The sequence below is a fragment of the Xyrauchen texanus genome, chromosome 17 (genome assembly GCF_025860055.1).
Source record: "Xyrauchen texanus isolate HMW12.3.18 chromosome 17, RBS_HiC_50CHRs, whole genome shotgun sequence".
Taxonomy (NCBI): domain Eukaryota; kingdom Metazoa; phylum Chordata; class Actinopteri; order Cypriniformes; family Catostomidae; genus Xyrauchen; species Xyrauchen texanus.
In genome coordinates, this window is record NC_068292.1 from 31880799 (window position 1) to 31901127 (window position 20329).

Sequence of the window (20329 nt, forward strand, 5' to 3'; positions counted from 1 at the left end):
TTCAATACAGACGCACAACAGTATGAACGCGGAGTTACAGGTCGGCCAAAGTTCGCAGCGAATGACCTCCATAAAAGTGCTATTCGACACTCGAAAGAAATAACTGAACTTTTCTCGCCCCCTAGTAACGACTATATTTAAGAGTTGTCATAAATCCAGATGGATTGACAGCTTCGACTGTCCCCCAAGGTCCCGCCCCCTTAGCTGAACGGACCGAGTGGGAGCAACTTTTGCTTGTGAACAAAACGTCGTACATTTCGCTTACATATTAACTTTTATGTGACATAACATATTATAAACGCATATTTATTATTATTATCGTAGTTGATGCGTACACAATGACACGAGAGGAGGAACTGTTGCGGATTGCTAAAAAGCTAGACAAGATGGTGTCTAGAAATAACATGGTGAGAACCTTATTTTGACGCCAAGTTTGTTTGTGCAAGCTTTCCATATGGTGCTTGTCAAAAACTCTTTTGACTTAATTTGTGCACGCTTCTACTTCAGTTTAATTCAAACACAGGTGTGCACAAGCGTTGTTTTGTTGCAAAATGGAGAGTAATGGCTGTGTAATAGGACTACAGATACGCATGTGTGACAGAAGAGGTGTTAGGCTGAAGATTGCGCAGATTTACTCATAGATTTATTCTGGGAAGTGGGTACCAAGAACGAAGACAGACGTGCGTCTTTAATGCACGTTGAATGTTGAATGCACTTGTTTTTTAAAAAATTTTTTAAAGAGCACGCATGTATTTCCTCGTATGACACAAGGTCGCGGAGGCTTGCGCGATTTGTGATTTTTACGCGCATGGGCACAGAAGAACTTCTTGGCTGAACACCCATTTCACAGACTAAAATGACGCGTTTCAGCCTTATTTAGCTGCTTAAATCTAACAAACTTTTTTATATGTTAGTTTTTATATATTGATAGCAATTTTAGAACATTATGCTTTGTTATATTACCCTGGAATTAGTAAAAAATAAATAAATAAAAAGACCACAGCTGCTGAGAGAATGTCAGTAAATTTGGCATCTTCTCCCATCTGACTGTCTTTATCCACCGCTGTCTATTTTTTCTTCTGGACGTAATTAAAATGTAATGGTGGATTTTTTTTCTTTTGAAAAAATGGGTAAGTGAAAATAATAGCTGTTGTGGTCTCTCACCACTATCAGAATTTACCCTGCAATCGTTTACTTCCGCGTTCCCAAACCCGGAGTGTGAAAAAGATCTTTGTGCTTTACCAGTGTTGAGAACGTTATTTATACAATATGCATTTAAATGTGACATGACTAACTTTTACCTTTTACCGTATAGAAATCGAAACAATAGGCTCCTAAGATTTACATCACTCTTGTAAATGCATTCAAAAGTCGAAACTAGTTTAATGCAGATTTTTCTAAATAGTTGCTTACCACCAACAAAATTCCGTCGTTCAGTTCAACTGCAAAAGCGCGCCAGACTGCGCCAGACAGTTAAAGCTAGGCTGAATAGACAATCAGTAGTCTGATTACGTTTCTTTGAACCAATTAATTTGACAAATTAAATTGAGGCTGCACTGGTTGCTCCTGAAGTGGAAGAGATCAAAAACTCTTATGATATTTTAATTATTGTATTTTTCTTTTTACGATTATTATTATGGTTGTAATAAAAAAGTTAAATAATCGAAAAACAAGAATAAGACTCAATATTAGGCCCTCTTAAGTTATTAAATTATTAACTAATAAAAACTTATCATAGTTATTATATATCTCTCCTGTCTGTGTAGGATGGATCTCTTGACCTTCTGAGAGAATTGAAAAATTTCAACATGACGCTGAAGCTTCTCCAGGTATGTCTGCCAGAGCAATTTTATTGACATACATTGTTCATGCAATGTGGAGAAATTTAGATGAACCTTATACACAGTGTCAAATCACACTCTGCATTGCCAGACATAACAGAACTTTTTGGAGCAAAACATCTTGGAGATCTGTGTAAGCGTTTGCCTAACACTGCTCTAAGAAAGAGTACAACATAATATGCTGAGAGTTAAAGGGATAGTTCACCAAAGGGATAGTTTTATTTTTTTCATCATTTACTCACCCTCAGGCCATCCCAGATGTGTATGACTGACTTTCTTCTGCAGAACACAAACTAAGATTTTTAGAGGAAGATCTCAGCTCTGTAGGTCCATACAATGCAAGTGAATCTTGACCAGAAATTTGAAGTTCCAAAATGCACAAATGCATCATAAAAGTAACCCATACTACTCCAAAGGTTAAATCTATATCTTCATGTGGGTGGAAGATCAATATGTAAGTACTTTTTTACTATAATCTCCACTTTCACATTCTTCTCCTTTTGTTTTTTTGCTATTCAGATTCTTTGTGCATACTGCTCGGGCTGTTCAAATGTGGAGATTTATTGTAAAAAGGACTTAAATCTTGATCTGTTTCTCACCACACCTATAATATCGTGTATGAACACACTTAACCACTGCACTGAAATGGATTACTTTTATGCTGATTTTATGATTTACATTTCTGGCCACAATTCACTTGGATTGTATAGACCTACAGAGCTGAGATATTCTTCTATCTTTGTTTGTGTTGTGCAGAAGAAAGGAAGTTATACACATCTGGGATGGAATGAGAGTGAGTAAATGATGAAGTAATGTTCATTTTTTGATTAAAGATAATTTATAATGTTATAGAGGGTTATATAATATAAATATTAAATAATGCAACAGAGTTTTTCTAATATAACATTGTAAGTACATAAGTGTGTTTTGTTAACATAAAACCCATCTACTCTTGTTAACTTTGGTTTATCTCTGGCCTTTATTTTTATTTTTTTGCCTAACTTTTATGATTTTCTGTTTACTTTGTTACAGGACACAAGAATTGGCATGTCTGTCAATGGAATAAGGAAACATTGCACAGATGAGGATGTTGTCAACTTGGCAAAGATTCTTATAAAAAACTGGAAAAAACTTTTAGGTAATTTGAAATTTAAAGCACCCCATATTGTTAGACCTCTTAAAATCGGACACAGATCAAATTTGAACAGTCTTATTTGAAGTGCTTAAAGATTCATGATGCTTTGTGTACACTCATAGATATAATATATATAACCTGTCTTTGAATTTAAAGTTCTCCTGCAGTTGAATCAAATTAGATGAAGAATTACCAACTGACAAGTTAAACTTAACAAACATAAAATGGCCTACATAGGACTATGAAATACAAAGAACTGCCTTTTTAAACACAGGAAATTATTTGTCTATTTTGGTAGCATTGGGTTTACTGAAAGCAAAGTAGGCGAATTGTGGCACTGAATGAAGCATACATGGATTAAGGAAAACTTGATGACAAAACACAAATATTCTAATGGTTTTATTCCCTCTTCTCTTTTTCAGAATCAGCTCAAAACCAAAAATCTGAAAGGCCAAATGAGGTAAAGATTGGTAATTATCCAATGAAGCCATCAGGATCACCTGACAGGACTTCTCCTGAGAGGCAGTCCAGGTATGTTTGCTGATGACAGAGTCATGCATGGCGGTATTCCTGACAGGGCTTTTTAAAGTGAAAGTGAAAGCTTCAGGAATATCTTCTCAGAAACACATAAGAGGATGGTCTATTTTTTATTCCAACATTGATGCAGAAGGTGAAGCAAACAAAGGCGTGTTGTTTGCATTTTGAGGTATAACCTGTTCAACTTGTCAGTCCACGAAGGTTGACAACGGATATTAAAGCAGACTTAGACTCTAACAAGAATGAGAAACACAGAAGAATAAAACAAGATGCAGAGCTCAGGAAAGAAAGACATGAAAGTGACCACAAAAAAGAGAAACTGTTTATTAACAATAAAAAGGACGGAGACAGGTGAGATGCTCCTCCGACGTACACGTTGTTGTTTTGTAACTCTACAAAACCGTGCCATAGATTGAGCGCTTTTGGCCTTCTGTGTAGGAAGGATTCATTGAACTGTGATGTTTTCCCCTCCCCATTTTCTCCACCGCCCAAGTGTCCTCCAGCTAGAGCCCGAAGCCATTTGTTTTGAGGCTGGCTGATGAAGTTATTGGCTGGCTAGCCGGCTCAGCCAAAACCTAAATGGCTGCTGCAGCCGCCAAACTTTTCATAGCTGCAAATGGCTGAAGCTGCCACTTCATGTCTACAGATGTCTATGTTATACTGATTTACTAGATCTCAATATTTCCAAGCAATGCATGGCTTACACTATTTCTACAAAATGCAATACTGTGATGAGAGGGTGACGGCAGAGATCACGGAGAAGAATGTTGATTAAGAACGCAAACTTTTGTTGAATTTATGAGAAATCTACAGACGCAAACAGACGAAGTATAGTAAAATAAAGACCTAAATGTGTATTTCGGACTTTTTTTCACCACAAGTCTGAAAGAAGACATGTTATTGAAGACAAATATCCAAAAATCTCAAAATTGACCAGTAAAAAAAAAACCGATGTTTTTGCCTGCCGTGTCTCGCCTTAATATAAACACACACTGTTATCAGTAGCCTATTATTTTGGACAAAGATTTGCACATTTCACTTCAATGTACACTGAAGCATGCGTCGTGAATTAGCAATGTGGAAACGGTGGTTTGTTACTGCAGTAATATCACGTTCAGTGCTATAAATCTCTCTGTTCCAGAATATTTGGTTCATAACATCAATCTTTGATTCAGGTGTTTGTGCAACCGTGCCCTGAAGATTTAACAAAAGTCTGGGTAGGCCTAAGTTAAAAAAAAAAGTAAGTAGGAATTAGGAAAGTATGTGAGAAGTGAGATCAAAATTACCTTGCTTGCTTCTTTCCGCCATTTCACCTCAGTGCGAGAAAAAAATGCATCGCTTCTTCTGTACCTCCAGAAGGGGAAGTGAAATGCCAGAGGTTAGGGCTTGTGCATGTGGTGGAAGCATGTGCTGATTTGAAATGATTGTAGTCTGTGGAAGAAAGAAATCATGCAGCCATATTGTTATTGTGATTGTTTAAGTGTTTGAAAAACATTTCTGATTATCTGAAAACATCATTGTTTTGTCTTGTGTCTAAAATGCCTTGCTTGAACTTGCTTGAATGTTTTACACTTAAAGCAATAGTTCACCAATCAAATTATCATTCTCTCGTCATTTACTCACACTTATGCCATCTCAAACTCATATTCTCAGACTTTCTTTAATCTGTGGAAGACAAATGAAGATATTTTGATGGAGATATCATGTGAATATATCCATACAATGCAAGTCAAAGGGGTCCAACACTTCCAAGCTCCAAAAAGGACATAAAGCGCGACAAACTGTAATAAGGCTTAAAATCATAATTGTGCTTAGGAGACTGCAGATGGCAAGATTTAAATTGAAAAAGGAGTTATTTTTTGGTCTGTTCTGACCCAAAAACAATCGTATCACTTCAGAACACATGGATTAAGCACTCAAGTCATATGGATTACATTTGTTACACCCCATTGACTTATGACATATTCACATCATATCTCCTTCAAAATATCTTTGTGTTCCACATAAGAAAGGAAGTAATTTAAGTTTGAGATGGCATAAGGGTGAGTAAATGATGAGATAATTCTAATTTTGGGGTTAACTATTCTATTTAATTATTGAGACATAGACCTTATTCACGCTAGCGCCATCTTTCATTTTGAATGGGAATGACAACGAGACTGTGAGGATAGACTTATAGTCTCTTCATTGGCACTTAGATCACATATGATTTTCCACAACTCATGTTGTCTGGAGTTCTTTGTATACTGAATGTTCTTAGACAGATATTTTATCAATGTTTTGTCTGTAGAACAATTTAAAAATACTTTAAACTGCAGTACAGCTCATCGAAGAGAAAGAATGCCAAAGATGGCGCTAGTGTGTTTGTGGTTTGCCTGTATGATGGCATCATTCCCTCACTGCTAGTGGCTTGATTAATTTTCACTTTTGTTTAGGAGAGACACTCCTGTTGATTTTTTCCCCCCTGCTTCGATCAATTCCCACACTCTAAGACACTCATCCACAGATGTAAAGAAAGAGAGGTTAGAGCTTGTTTGAGATTTTGCATGCTTGGACATAGTCAATATGTTTTTCTCTGTGTTAGTAAAGAACATGTGCCATTTTGATGCTAAATATTCATTTAAATTTTCTCTCCCTTTCTGACTTTCTTAAATCATTATTGCATGGGCCTGATTTAATCTATTGATTATATCACATGCTTCCTATATTGGTCATTATATATGACAAAAGAAATGCATAGTTGTGAGGAGATGGTTAGTTTAAAACACTGGTTGTGGATGTTTGAATTTCTTGAACAGAAAAAACACTCTTGGTTCTTTACATCCTTCTCTTTAATCTCATACTACTAAACGTCCCTCCATGGAAGAACAAAAAGAAAGGTTAGATGTTGTAGCAGTGAATGCAGTATGCAACATGAGTTCTTCAGTAGCTTGCTAATGAATTCGCATTATAAAAATGTGTGATATTTGAAATTATTTTATGCAGGAGGGACGTGCCTGATCTTCGACTTTATCATCTTCTATTTCCTTTATCATCTCCTGTTCCTAAGCATTCATCAGAGGTTAAGAAAGAAAGGTCAGAGAGTACACTAAGGAGAATATGTGGAAAAATGTTGCAATCAGTAATGTTTTACATTGTGCTGGCAGTAGGGGTGGGAATCACAAGGTAACTGGCGATACAATATAATATTGATGTTTATGTCATGATTCGATATTATTGCGATTTCTTTAATTTTGGTGTATTGCGATGTTTCACACAATGTATCTCATTCGTCCTCATCGGCCTAAAGATAACTTTTCCAAATCAACAAATACTTTGTTAAATTAATATAAAAGTGCCAGTTTACAAAACAAGGCCAGTTTATTTCCTAATATCTATGTACAATGCAAAGTCATAAGCATATAAGACAGGCCATAATATTTCTGTGGTTAGGTAAATGTAACTAGTCTTTTTAAAATTAAATTATAGCGTTTATTAAAACAATAGTAGCCTAAACACTTTTAAAACATTAAAAGTATAATAGATTTATAATAAAAGGTTAGGCTATTTAATATGATACTAACAAATTTTGTTCCTCAGTTAATGTTACTACTGTAAAATCATAATACATTTTAGTAAGGGAGGGGGATAATGTGTAAAGCATGAAACTGCACCTTCTAAGGTACTGTTGTTGAATTCCTAGATCGATTTTGCAAAGATCATTTTTTTCCCATCACCTTATTAATGTGGAAAAAATATAAATAACAATAGCTATAATTGGTGTGCAAATATCTATACAATATCACAAGGAAAAATGTCACGATACTTTAAAATATTTATATTTTTTCCCACCTATATTTTTAAACCTACACCTAGCGGTGTAACGGCAGAATCAATTAAAACAGTCGTTTTTGGTTACTGATGCCATTGAAAAAATATCAGGCTACTATTGTAAAATTAGGCTACTATTACGATGTGAGTGGACATCATTTTGAACACATTTTTCAACAAGTACTATTTATTTCTTGGAGAGAAATATTATTGAAATGAGGAAAAATGACTGTATGCATATTTAGCATTTGTAGTAAACCACTTTTTTTAAACACAAGGCTAATATGGGGGTCGCCACCAAATATTTACTTCCACAGAAAAGAGGCGCCGGACATTTTACCTCCCTCTGCTCTTCACCATTCTCAGTCTCATCATTCTCCTCCTCTTTCCAAACGTCCATCGTTAGATGCGCCCAAGGAAAGGTCAGAGTGCCTTTCAGTTGGCAGTTGATAAATGATATTATTTCTGTAGTTTTTTTGTAAAGAAGAGTAGTGGTGATAAATTAAGTATTCATTGTAAATCATAAGTTATAATTGATTAGTTGAACAAGCATCACATTGTTATTTCTTGTGTTCTTTGTAATGCACATTGGAATTGTATATTCGTTGCCTATATTACGAAAAAAGCTCCTGATCCCAATGCCCCTCTTCCTCCTTTACCTTTTCATCTACATCCTCCTCAGAAACAAGAGATGAAGAAAGAGAGGTCAGGGCTTGGTGTGTCTCTTTGAGGAAACAAAATGAATAAAAGAATGAATAAATGAAACAAAGTAAACACTTACAAATATCTTCTGAGAATCAGTGTCTCCTGTACTTTCAGTTACTGAAACATACTTTAATTTTTGCATAATTTGTAAGACTTAAGCCAATTACTGGTTACTGGTTATTTTAATTAAATGAACAGTGGATATTTTATCATGGTAATCTATTTTTTAACAGCAGCTGCTACTTTTCACTTTTATGATGAGATGCCCAGAAATCCTTCAAAAATACGAGAAATACATGTTTTGCCTTACACACTTTGAATGTAAATCACGTTTAAAGGAATTTTCACATAAATAATTGCAGATTTTCTTTGCTTAGAAACGAAACGGCGGGTCCCAGTGGTCCTCTTAATCCTGTTCCTCTCCATCTTAAACCCCTTACACCTACAAAACATCCTTCTTTAAACATGAAGAAAGAAAGGTTAGGGTTGTGTGAACTGAAAAGCATGTTGATATTAAAAGCTGAATGCCGGTGAATTATTTTTTTGTCCCCGCTAATAATCAGAAAAATAACTGAATTGTTTTACTGTAGAAAAGACACGTTAGACTCAAAGCAACAGACATCTGAACACAATGAGAAAGACAGGTCTGAAGCATGTTAAGTACCCTTGGATGATAATTTTATTGACTGAAATTGAACTTGAATTTGCATAGAATTTACATTACATTCAATTTGCTGTCTAAAACTAAAATGCCCTCTCATCTGGACTGTACCTGTTATTTTGTGAATTAACATAAGTATGGTAGAATGCGTTGTCAGGGTGATTGGGATTTACTAAACTAATAAGTAAATAATTGACTTTAAACATGCTTGAAATTATTGAATGAAATTATTATTTTATGTGAGAAGAAATATTAGAAGTATTACCTCAGTCGCAGGGACAATGGTCAAATATACAGTTCAACGTTCATTAATATTAGCAAAATATTTGTCCTCCGAATGCTGTGATTGGCCTGTCAGAATCAAGTATTCCAGAGAAACTTCTAGTCACTATGATTGAAAATGCAACTTAAGTCTTAATTTGATTTGGTGAAAGACTTTGCATGGCTTGTGGTGATGATGATTTGTAGAAGTTTATTGGTTGTTATCCTATAGCGCTCAGACAATGCTTCTTTTGCAGAAAAGACACAAGAGACACAGTAAACCACTCAAAAGGCCTTCAGTGAAGATCACGATTGAGAGGTTGGGATAGCTGTGTTCTGCAACAGAATGAAGGCAAAGGGCAGAAACAGTGAATGAATTAGTCTGGTTTTGTTTAAAGAGTTTAAGGAAGATGAATTGCAAAACTTTTAATTTCCTTCTGTTCAATAAAATAATAATAAATTTCAAACCATCTGCTTTTATTTCTAGAAAGGATTCCACAGATTCCAATAAGCAGTCTCCTAGAAAGCCCAGCCTGGATGGATGGAGAGACAGGTCTGCTTAAATTATATTAATCATTATCAGAAATGCTCACCTAAACAACAACAAGAACATTTGATTTGTTTTTTAGACCAAAGAATAATAATCTAAGCAATCAGGATTCTCTTAAGAAAAACTAATTAAAGCTGGCATATTTTGCTCTTTTACTGCAGTAAGGACTCTACTGACTCCAAGTCAGGCCATCACAATTTAAAACGGCAATCAAGTGAAACTAAATTGGAGAGGTGACCTGTAATAGTAATGTGACTGACCTCATAATTTACCTTGTCAATGCAATTTAATGTACATGGTCTCACAGAATGAACGTTACTCGATGTACATTTTTGCAAACTGACATTTACATGCTGCTTTCTACATTTCGCTGCAGTTTCCTGGTAAAATTGACATTAGAAGCACTAAACAACTGTGCATTTTATTAACTTTTACACAAATAAGAAGTACAATTGCTGATTATGACTTTACAAAAAAACGTATTTTTCACTAATTTCAGTAGTTTAACATTTTTATGCTTTTACTTGAGTACATTTGAAGTGCTGTAACTGTACTTTTACTGTGCTATTTTCCCACCGTCTGTGTTCGCTACTTCCCTGTCCTGATTTTATTTTTATCTATCAACATGATTGGCTAGGGAGATTAGTCAAATCAAATCACACTTAAAAAACTTGAACGGCAGCTGCAGATCTGGCGCCAACTCAAGCAAAGTTTACAGCTGAACATCACGGCCGCACCTGAAAAGGATTTTCGCAGTGAAAAAGGCCAATTGCTTGATCGTGTCATGTGAGTTTAACTTGCTCAAGCCATATATCAGCATTAATCCTGTCTCTAATTTGAAGAAACATATCAAGGTAAATTTCATATTTCTGCATACTAGATTATGTGTGTCTATAACATAACCTGTAAATTAACTATCTATCACTGAGATTATTGGGCTGTTGTGAGAGATTATGAAATGTTATCAATAGGGCTGGGCAATAAAATTATCTAGATGTTTATCGGAAAAAAGAGAAATGTCCTCGATCAAACATTTGAGTAGTTTTCTATATTTGGCCTATATTGTACATCTAGAACAGAGGTTTTCATTACATAAATCACACCACTGATTGGTAGATCTAGATGAAATATAAAATATTGACTTTTTATTTCCTGACTATGTAGCTGCATGCTGTTTGATTGACAGGCGGATAATATTTCTAAAGAAAATGAGAAAACCACTCACTATTTTTTGCTGAATAACTTGAATAGCTTTAAAAGTATTAACGTAATAGAATACAAATATATATTTTTTATAATAATATTTTTTTTTAATATTGTTCGTCACTGATGTAAAGAGTGAAAGTAACAAAGTAGGAAAGTAGAGATTATAAACTAATTTATAATTATGCTTAGCCTTTATAAAGATAGAAGAGTATCAACATTTGCCGAGCAATACTTCAGCAGAACATTCCACCATTCACAAACTTCAGAAAATGGTGCATCATGCATTAGAATGAGAACACAACTATTTCTGGGCTTAAAAGATACAAGAACTAAGTCAATGTTGAACGTTGTATCTCAAAAGGAGGAAAATAATTAAATAATTCACAAAAAAATGAAAATTCTCTTATTTTCTCACCCTCATGCCATCTGTCTATGACTTTCTTTCTTCAGAACACAAATTAAGGTTCAATGTGAAGGGGTGCCAACATTTTGATGCTCCTTTTGCACATAAAAGATGCATAAAAGTAATGCATACAAATACAGTGGTTTAATCCATGGCTTCAGAATTGATATGACAGGTGTGGATGAGAAACTGATCAATATTTAAGTCCACTTTGCTAGTAATTCTTCTCTCTGCCCAGTAGGTGGCAATATGCATGAAGATTGTGAATCACCAAAACACAAGAAGTGAAAGTTAAAGTGGAGATTGACAGAGCAGGGAGGAGAATTAATAGTAAAAAAGGAATTAAATATTTATATTTTTCTCACTACATCTATCATATTGCTTCTGAAAACATGGATTAAACCACTGGAGGCACATGGATTAGACTACTATTATGCTGATTTATGTGATTTGTGGAGCTTCAATATTTTAGCAACGATTCACTTTCATGTATGGACCAAAAGAGCTAAGATATATTCTTCTAAAATCTTAATGTGTGTTCTGCAGAAGAAAGAAAGTCATACACATCCAGGATGGCATGAGGGTGAGTAAATGATTTTAATTTCCCATGCCTGCTCTACCTCCTCTATTGTGCAGGACATGACGTGCCAAGTGATCCTGCTTATTTAGCTTTTTCTTTTTTGCATTCCTTGCATTGTTTGAACATGTTTTATGCACAACAATAACGCTCTGTTGGCATTAAGGGAAATTTAGACCATACACATAAACTGATTTTAATGTACTTTTTTCATACATTGCGATTTAAAATGGTGATCAGTTTATTGAAAATAACTTTTTTATCTTTTCATTTCTGTATTCATGTCTCCCTTTTATAAAAAAAAATCTGATTCATGTAGTGTTTATCATAGACGGGGCGGGTCATGATTATACACACCCGGTCCCTCATCAGGCTAATTAAGCCTCCGAGAGGGATAAAGGCCGATTGCGGGTGGTGTTGTGGGAGAGCGAGAGTTGTTGTCTTTTGTTTAAGTTTATTATTAAAATATTATTTATATTAACAAGCCGGTTCTCGCCTCCTCCTTTCCATTGAACTGCTTTACACAGTTGAATGCCACTTTGGTGAAATTAAGTACCAAATTATTCCAAACTTTTGGCAGCCTGTGTGTGTGTGTGTGTGTATAATACACTGACCAGCCACAACATAAAAACCAGTGACAGGTGAAGTGAATAACATTTATTATCTTGTTACAATGGCACCTGTCAAAGGGTAGGATATATTAGGCAGCAAGTGAACAGTTATTTCTTGAATTGCATGTGTTGGAAGCAGGAAAAAATGGGCAAGCGTAAGGATCTGAGCGACTTTGATAAGGGCCAAATTGTGATTTGCTAGATGACTGGGTCAGAGCATCTCCAAAACGGCAGGTCTTGTGGGGTGTTCCCGGTATGCAGTGGTTAGTACCTACCAAAAGTGGTCCAAGGAAGGACAACTGGTAAACCCGCGACAGAGTCATGGGCGCCCAAGGCTCATTGATGTGCATGGGGAGTGAAGGCTAGCCCAACTGGTCCGATCCCACAGAAGATGCAATTGTGGTGAGGTGGGCACAGACCGACCTGAGTGTGTGTGCCCTGCTGAAAAGCAAACCATGTGAGTTATACTGAAATGTAGTGTAAATAAAGAAACTTAAGTGGATCATTTATTCGGCTCCCGCTTCCTCCTTCTTACTTGAACATGTGACTTATCACACTACTGTAGCAAAAATTGCTGAAAAACTTAATGCTGGCCATGATAGAAAGTTAACAGAACATCGCAGCTTGCTGTGTATGGGGCTGCTTAGGCACAGACCGGTCAGAGTGCCCATGCTGATCCCTGTCCACCGCCGAAAGAGCCTACAGTGGGCACGTGAGTGTCAGAACTGGGCCATGGAGCAATGGAAGAAGACGGCTTGGTCTGATGAATCATGTTTTTTGATCATGTGCGTGAACGTCATTTACCTGTGGATGAGACGGTAGAAGGATGCACCATGGGAAGAAGGTAGTGTGATGCTCTGGGCAATATTCTGCAGGGGAACCTTGGGTCCTGGTATTTATGTGGATGTTATTTTGATATTCCATGATGGCAGTGGCCTCTTTCAGCAGGATACTGCCGCACTGCAAACATTTTCAGGAATGATTTGAGGAACATGACAAAGTGTTCAAGGTGTTGACTTGGCCTCCAAATTCCCCAGATCTCAATCCAATTGAGCATCTGTGGGATTTGCTGGACCAACATGTCCAGTCCATGGAGGCCCCACCTCGCAACTTGCAGGACAAGGATGCTATTGCAAATATTGCTGCTAACGTCTTGGAACCAGATACCACAGGACACCTTCAGAAGTCTTGTAGAGTCCATGCCTCGATGGGTCAAAGCTGTTTAGGTGGCACAAGGGGGACTTAGACAATATTAGGCAGGTTGTTTTAATGTTGTGGCTGATCTGTGTGTATATATACATATATACACACAGCGGGTGAAATAAGTATTGAACATGTCAAAAAAAAATGTCATTAAATATATTTCCAAAGGTGCTATTGACATAAAATTTTCACCAGATGTTGGTAACAACCCAAGTAATCCATACATACAAAACCAAAACAAATGAGCTCAGCAAATTAAGTTATGTGTAATAATGTGAAATGACACAGGGAAAAAGTATGGAACATGCTTACTGATATTATTTAATACTTTGTACAAAAGCCTTTGTTGGTAATGACAGCTTCAATATGCCTCCTGTATGGAGAAACTAGTCGCATGCATTGCTCTGGTTTGATTTTGGCCCATTCTTCCATACAAACAGTCTTCGAATCTTGAAGGTTCCGTAGGCCTCTTCTATGAATCTTGATCTTCAGTTCTTTCCATAGATTTTCAATGGGATTTAAGTCAGGTGATTGGCTGGGCCATTATAGCAGCTTTATTTTCTTTCTTTGAAACCAATTGACAGTTTCCTTGGCTGTGTGTTTGGGATCACTGTCATGCTGAAATGTCCACCCTCGTTTCATCTTCATCATCCTGGTAGATGGCAGCAGATTTTTGTCAAGTATGTCTCGGTAAACTTGCCCATTCATCCTTCCTTCAATTATGTGAAGTTTGCCAGTACCATTTGCTGAAAAGCAGCCCCACACCATGATGTTCCCACCTCCAAACTTCACTGTTGGTATGGTGCCATTTCTCCTCCAAACATGGTGTGTATTATGGCATCCAAACAGTTCAATTTTGCTCCCATCTGACCACACTATATTGTCCCAGTATTTCACTGGCTTATCCAAATGTTGTGCAGCAAACTTTAAACGAGCTTCAACATACTTTTTTTTCAGCAATGGAGTCTTGTGTGGTGAGCCATGGCAGTGGAGTGCATTACTTATTGTTTTCTTTGACAATAGTACCTGCGCTAATTGCAGGTCTTTTTGAAGCTCTCCACAAGTGGTCCTTGGCTCTTGGACAACTCTTCTGATGATTCTTTTCACTCCTCTGTCAGAAATCTTGCGAGGAGCACCTGGTCGAGGCAAATTTATGGTGAAATGATTGTCTTTCCACTTCCGTATTATGGCCCCAACAGTGCTCATTGGAACATTCAGAAGCTTAGAAATGCATTGGCCATTATAGCAGCTTTATTTTCTTTCTTTGAAACCAATTGACAGTTTCCTTGGCTGTGTGTTTGGGATCACTGTCATGCTGAAATGTCCACCCTCGTTTCATCTTCATCATCCTGGTAGATGGCAGCAGATTTTTGTCAAGTATGTCTCGTATGTCAAGTATGTCTATAACCAATGCCATCGTTATGTTTTTCAACAATTAGGTTGCGAAGGTCTTGAGACAGCTCTTTGCTTTTACCCATCATGAGATGTGTCTTGTGTGACACCTTGGCAATGAGACCTTTTTGTAGGCCATCAGTTGGGACTGAACCAGCTGATAATAATTTGCACTGACAAGGGGCTGGATTGCTTTTTAATTACTGATAGTTTTCAGCTGTTGTCTTGGCTTTCCATGCCTTTTTGCACCTCCCTTTCTTCATGTATTCAATACTTTTTCCCTGTGTCATTTCACATTATTACACATAACTTAATTTGCTGAGCTCATTTGTTTTGGTTTCTTTGTATGTATGGAATACTTGGGTTGTTACCAACATCTGGTGAACATTTCATGTCAATAGCACCTTTGGAAATATATTTACTGAAAAAAAATGTTGATGTGTTCAATACTTATTTCACCCGCTGTATATATATTCATACTTTATATACACATATTATATATGTAATGTATAATTACAAAATGTTACTACAAAGTCTCATCTCTTATTTCTGTAGGAGAGATTCTACTAGCTCAAAGTCTTGCAGCTCCCCTCTGGCCACGAAATCTGGTGAAAGGCAAGAACTATGTTTAATGTAGCCTCATTTAGCTGTCACCAATACACCATATACCTTTTATTATTCTTCATTGAGATTTCTGTCAATTGTGTCATTATTTTCTTATTCTGAATCTTTTGGATAGACTCAATTTGGCTCACAAATTCGAGAGTGTCCCAGATGAAATATACCATAGTCATTAAAGTGATGAAACTGTAAATTAACAAAAACAGCCATGGATGATTGATAGTACTTTTGGGATATGCAACATTGTTGGGTCACAGACTTAATTGTTACTGTGATTAAATTCAATTATTTCTTTTCAAACACAAAATGTTAATGCCGAGTATTGAATGTAAAATAACCAGTTTTTACATGGAGCCACTTTCATTGCAGTTTAGTTAGTGGTCCATGCTAATGTAAGCATAACTATTACTATTGCCCATACTTTGTGTTAGGTACAGTATTTGAACAATCCCCTAACCCTGAGTATTCATCTTGGTAGCGTAAGTTGTCCCATACCATTTGTGATACTGATGTGAATAAAACCTCAAATCATGTGATGTGATGAGAGGAGAGGTCAGCTATTACTTTTCTAAATGCAATTTTGGTGGATGAGAAAACTTGCAAAATAATACCATAGACTTGCATATTTTCAGATGTTAATTGGTCATTACAGAAATAAAGACTCTTGCATTTTGTTTTCTCTATACAGCAAGAGTAAACCAGAGACCCCGAAGGCACCCACAACCCCTACAAGCCCTCTGTCCCCATCGTTTAGCTCTAGTGCGGGCCCTTTATCACCTCGCCTACAAACCGGGGATTCCATCAGGGACAAATGCATTGAAATGCTGGCTGCCGCACTACGTACAGATGGTACGCACAGGAACAAAGGCCCACATACTTAACACCCACACAGACATACTGAAAATATATTGTAATGATGCTTATTTTATTAAGATGCTTTTAACAAACATGACATGATAAAAAACATGATGCTGTCTTCTATCAGATGACTACAAAGACTATGGGGCAAACTGTGAGGTCATGGCTGCAGAAATCGAGGATCATATCCTTTCTGTTTCTTTTTTAAATACTTCTTAGTTAATTTAACATTGTTTTATCCACTGGCTGATTATATCACATTGAATTGAACTGACATCAAGCTAAATTGCTACCTTAACGGTCCCCCTTCTACATGTATACCAGGAGATAAAAGCTACAGACATGAAATACAAAAACAGAGTCCGCAGCCGCATCAGTAACCTGAAGGATCATAAGAATCCCAATTTGCGTAAAAATGTCTTAGCTGGAGCCATTGAGTTGAGCCGCTTAGCCAGCATGACTGCTGAGGTACAGTTAAGATGACATGGTGTCATTTTGGACTTTTTAAAACCTCTTCAAATAAAAAGGTAGATGTGGTGTTTGGTGATAGGTCTTCTGAATTCTTGAAAGTACGTTCTTGCAATTATGAATATTTCACTATTCACAATTATGAATTTCAAATGAAGTGTTTGCAAAACAGTTGTCTGATGCCCGGAAAGACTTGAACACTTTGTTCTTGCTGTTATAGGAGATGGCCAGTGATGAGCTAAAGCAGTTGAGGAATGTGTTGACTCAGGAGGCCATCAGAGAGCATCAGATGGCAAAGACTGGTGGAACCACCACAGACCTGCTTCAATGTGGCAAATGCAGGAAGAAAAACTGCACCTACAACCAGGTATATTAGTGAAACATTATTTTGAATTATTAACAGCTGTAAATATCTTAAGTCTAGTCCTAGTATCGTCTGTTTGTGAAATGCTCTCTTTCAAAAACGTTTTCAGTTTGTTTCTCTCATAGTCCTTTTCCACCGATATGGTTCGGGGGCTGGTTCCTAGGGTGGTGCAAATTCTTGAACTGTTCCGTGCATTTCCACAGCAGAAAAGGCCATTCTTGGGCTGAAAACCTGGTTGAACACCGGCCCCAAAAGCTTGCTAGTCTCCACGCAGGAACCAATTACGTCAGGGGGTGGAGGGTGTGATAATGTTTTGTCACCAAATTTTTCTTAAACAACAACTGTAGCTACCGTCTTCAGCAAAGCGTAATTCTTCACTCTATAAAAACAATAAAAAAAAATGTAAACTATTAAAATGAATTATCAGACATCAAAAGCGTTCAAGTAACGCGGATGAAACGAGTGTTTTACTTGTGATATGGTTTTTATGGAGATTAAATATAGAGATCGCAAAGGGAAACAAAATAGTCTACGAGAAGATCCAGCACAAAATAATGCACGCTGGCTTCAATCAGACATTCGCCGGATTCAATCATAAACAAATTGAAAAACTCTTAAGGGTGTGCAGGGAACATAAGAAGAACCTAAACAAAAGTGACAATGATTTGGACTCGGACATCGACCAGCCTGTTTTCTAACCAGGATGTTAAATTCAGCCAGTCACGCTCGAGAAAAATATGAAATCATTGGTGTCCTCTGCTGCTGATCTCAGTAAGTTATTATATATGCCAAATTTGTTAGCTTTCCTTACACTGTTGTCCTGTTTTGTGCATTGTTTTGTTCAGTAGTGGGATTTTTACTCACTAACTTCGGAAGATCGCAGCTATCTTTTAAGTAGCTCCAAATATAACCATCTGCTACACCAATGTTAATAATGATTCTACTGTTACAGTTTACAGAACTCAGCAAGTTACTCCAAAGTTCATACAAAATAATGTAATTACATTACCTGTCGTCTTTTAGGTTCTTTGTGTGAGAATGGTTATAGTTTGAAGAACATTCTTAAAAAGAAATTCCTTTGGAAGAAGTGAACCTGATCTGGGAAAAATGAAATGTGCTCATGAATAAACCTACTGGTTGCCCTTTTTTTATTTTACTTTTGATTGTTTCCTTTACTTGTTGAAGAGAGAGATATATATATATATATATATATATCTGAGGAATGTTTGCCTTTCACAGGTGCAAACACGGAGTGCTGATGAACCAATGACTACCTTTGTGCTGTGCAATGAATGTGGTAATCGCTGGAAGGTCAGACATTTACTGTATAAGTTGTGGCTTCTAATGTATTTATAAGCAAATAATTTCTGTATACAATTAATTTATATAGAATAATGCAAGTAACAAGTGTCTTTCAATATTTTCTTTTTAGTTCTGCTAAGTTATGACAGAGCTCCAACAACAGTGACCACACTCATCAGTGTCCTAATTTTTTTCTTCTTTTTTTATTTTTGTGAGAGTAAAATGTGTGATTACTTTTATTTTGTATTTTCTTCTTATGTTTTTCAAGCCCTATATTCATAATATGTAAATTAATTCCTGAAATTTATAGAGGTACACCACATAATAAAAGCGGGTGTGCTATACTTTCATAATTAAAATGAAGGTTCATTACCTAGAAAATGTAAATCTTTAAAAATTCTTTATTTTATAATGTTTTATGAAATGCCAGAGTAAATTTCACTTTTTATTTTATTTTTCTACTTTAATTCACTTTAAACTGATTAATCAGTTTATTGCACAGACATTAACAATCTACATGGGTTCAGATCAGTTACGAAATAAAGGATGAAATTGACATTTAAAGGAATGTACATTTACTGACAGATGTAATCGTTTATTAGTCAAACTCATGAATAGTTTCGTAAAAAGGATCTAAACAAAATATTTGTAATTATGATGCCATGATGTTTTAGAAAAAATCTGCAAAAAAAAAAAAAGTACAATTCAAACAATAAATGTGATATTGACTTGATATATACAAAAAATACTTTCTTTCTTTTTGTCTGCTTTACCTTGAAATTTGATGCTATATGTTATATGGTTTTACAATTGAAGGGACTGAAGAAAGAATTTTGAGACGTGCTTCAAGCCCAGGGCCATTCAGGAACATTCTGTTGTACAAAGCTCATCAAATACACGTGGCTTGTTCAGTCAGCATACCTGCCATGTAAAAGCAAGACATACCACACATATAGGCAACACATATTCTCTCTCTCTCACTCACAAGCAAGGAAACACACACAGAAAGAGAAATGATGAGATGCAGAACTGTTCTGCAGTAAGACTTCAGATCAACTTGTGATGTGGAGGAAACAATTTTAGTAAAGCTCCACTCTGCTTAAAGGAATGGTTCACCCAAAAATTAAAATTCTCTCATTATTCACTTACCCTGATGCCATCCCAGATGTATATGACTGTCTTTCTTCAGCAGAACACAAATTAAGATTTTTAGAAAAATGTTGAAGTTATGGAGGTCCTTATAATGTAGGTAAATCGGTGCCATCAGACTGCTGGCTATTTGATGGTCCAAAGGGCATATTTAGGCAGCATAAAAGTATCCCACACAACTCTAGTCAATCAATTAATATTTTCTGAAGCAAATCGATAGGTTGGTGTAAATCGATAAATTGTTGCCTCCGGCCAGTGCTGGGATGCTGGGTGTAATTAACTAACTCTCACGTGACGTCTGAAGAAAGACAGTCATACACATCTGGTAAGCATCAGGGTAAATTCATATCGAAATAATTTTTATTTTTGGGTGAACTATTCCTTTAAGCAATGTGAAGTGAAATTAATCAAAAACAAAGCACAGAAAACACACATTGATGAGTCACTGCTGAATACAACTGTCCACATTTCCAACTTTGTTACACTGTAAACTTACTGCTAAAATGTAGACATAAATAAAATAAACATGAATTACACAGTCTTACCTCAAACTGGTGTGGCCTTGAATATTTTGAATTACTGGAAGTCTTAACCACATACCTTATTTTACTCCTAAATTAAAAAAGCAGTATTCTAATAGAGCACAATATAAATAAAGGTTGATAATAGCCATGG

The 20329-nt window shown here is 36.2% G+C and overlaps 1 protein-coding gene and 1 long non-coding RNA gene across 7 annotated transcripts; both read left to right on the plus strand.

Moving 5' to 3' along the window:
* Positions 1 to 205: 205 nt before the first annotated feature.
* On the plus strand, positions 206 to 20194 carry LOC127658041 (transcription elongation factor A protein 3-like). Of its 6 annotated transcripts, none has more exons than XM_052147110.1 (13): positions 206 to 407; positions 1767 to 1829; positions 2874 to 2979; positions 3399 to 3507; positions 5949 to 6035; positions 9438 to 9503; positions 15448 to 15507; positions 16202 to 16362; positions 16499 to 16554; positions 16684 to 16839; positions 17060 to 17206; positions 18443 to 18514; positions 18636 to 20194. In XM_052147110.1, exons 1-13 carry the CDS (start codon positions 339 to 341, stop codon positions 18642 to 18644), a joined length of 1161 nt encoding a protein of 386 aa, XP_052003070.1. In that variant the 5' UTR covers positions 206 to 338; the 3' UTR covers positions 18645 to 20194. The 6 variants fall into 6 exon arrangements, with proteins under 6 accessions (XP_052003070.1, XP_052003071.1, XP_052003072.1 ...); XM_052147113.1 differs by lacking the exon at positions 206 to 407 and adding an exon at positions 938 to 1130; XM_052147111.1 differs by lacking the exon at positions 15448 to 15507.
* LOC127658042 (uncharacterized) lies at positions 7656 to 9238 on the plus strand. Its single transcript, XR_007972345.1, has 3 exons — positions 7656 to 7745; positions 8406 to 8507; positions 9208 to 9238. It is a non-coding gene; the product is annotated as an uncharacterized LOC127658042 (long non-coding RNA).
* Positions 20195 to 20329: the final 135 nt, after the last annotated feature.

Bases quoted from the DNA above. Each gene is read 5' to 3' on its own strand.
- LOC127658041 (XM_052147110.1), top strand. From the start codon at position 339: ATGACACGAGAGGAGGAACTGTTGCGGATTGCTAAAAAGCTAGACAAG. The intron at 6,036-9,437 runs GTTAGAGCTTGT...TTTTATTTCTAG, and splicing joins ACAGATGTAAAGAAAGAGAG to AAAGGATTCCACAGATTCCA. The intron at 15,508-16,201 runs GCAAGAACTATG...TTCTCTATACAG, and splicing joins GCCACGAAATCTGGTGAAAG to CAAGAGTAAACCAGAGACCC.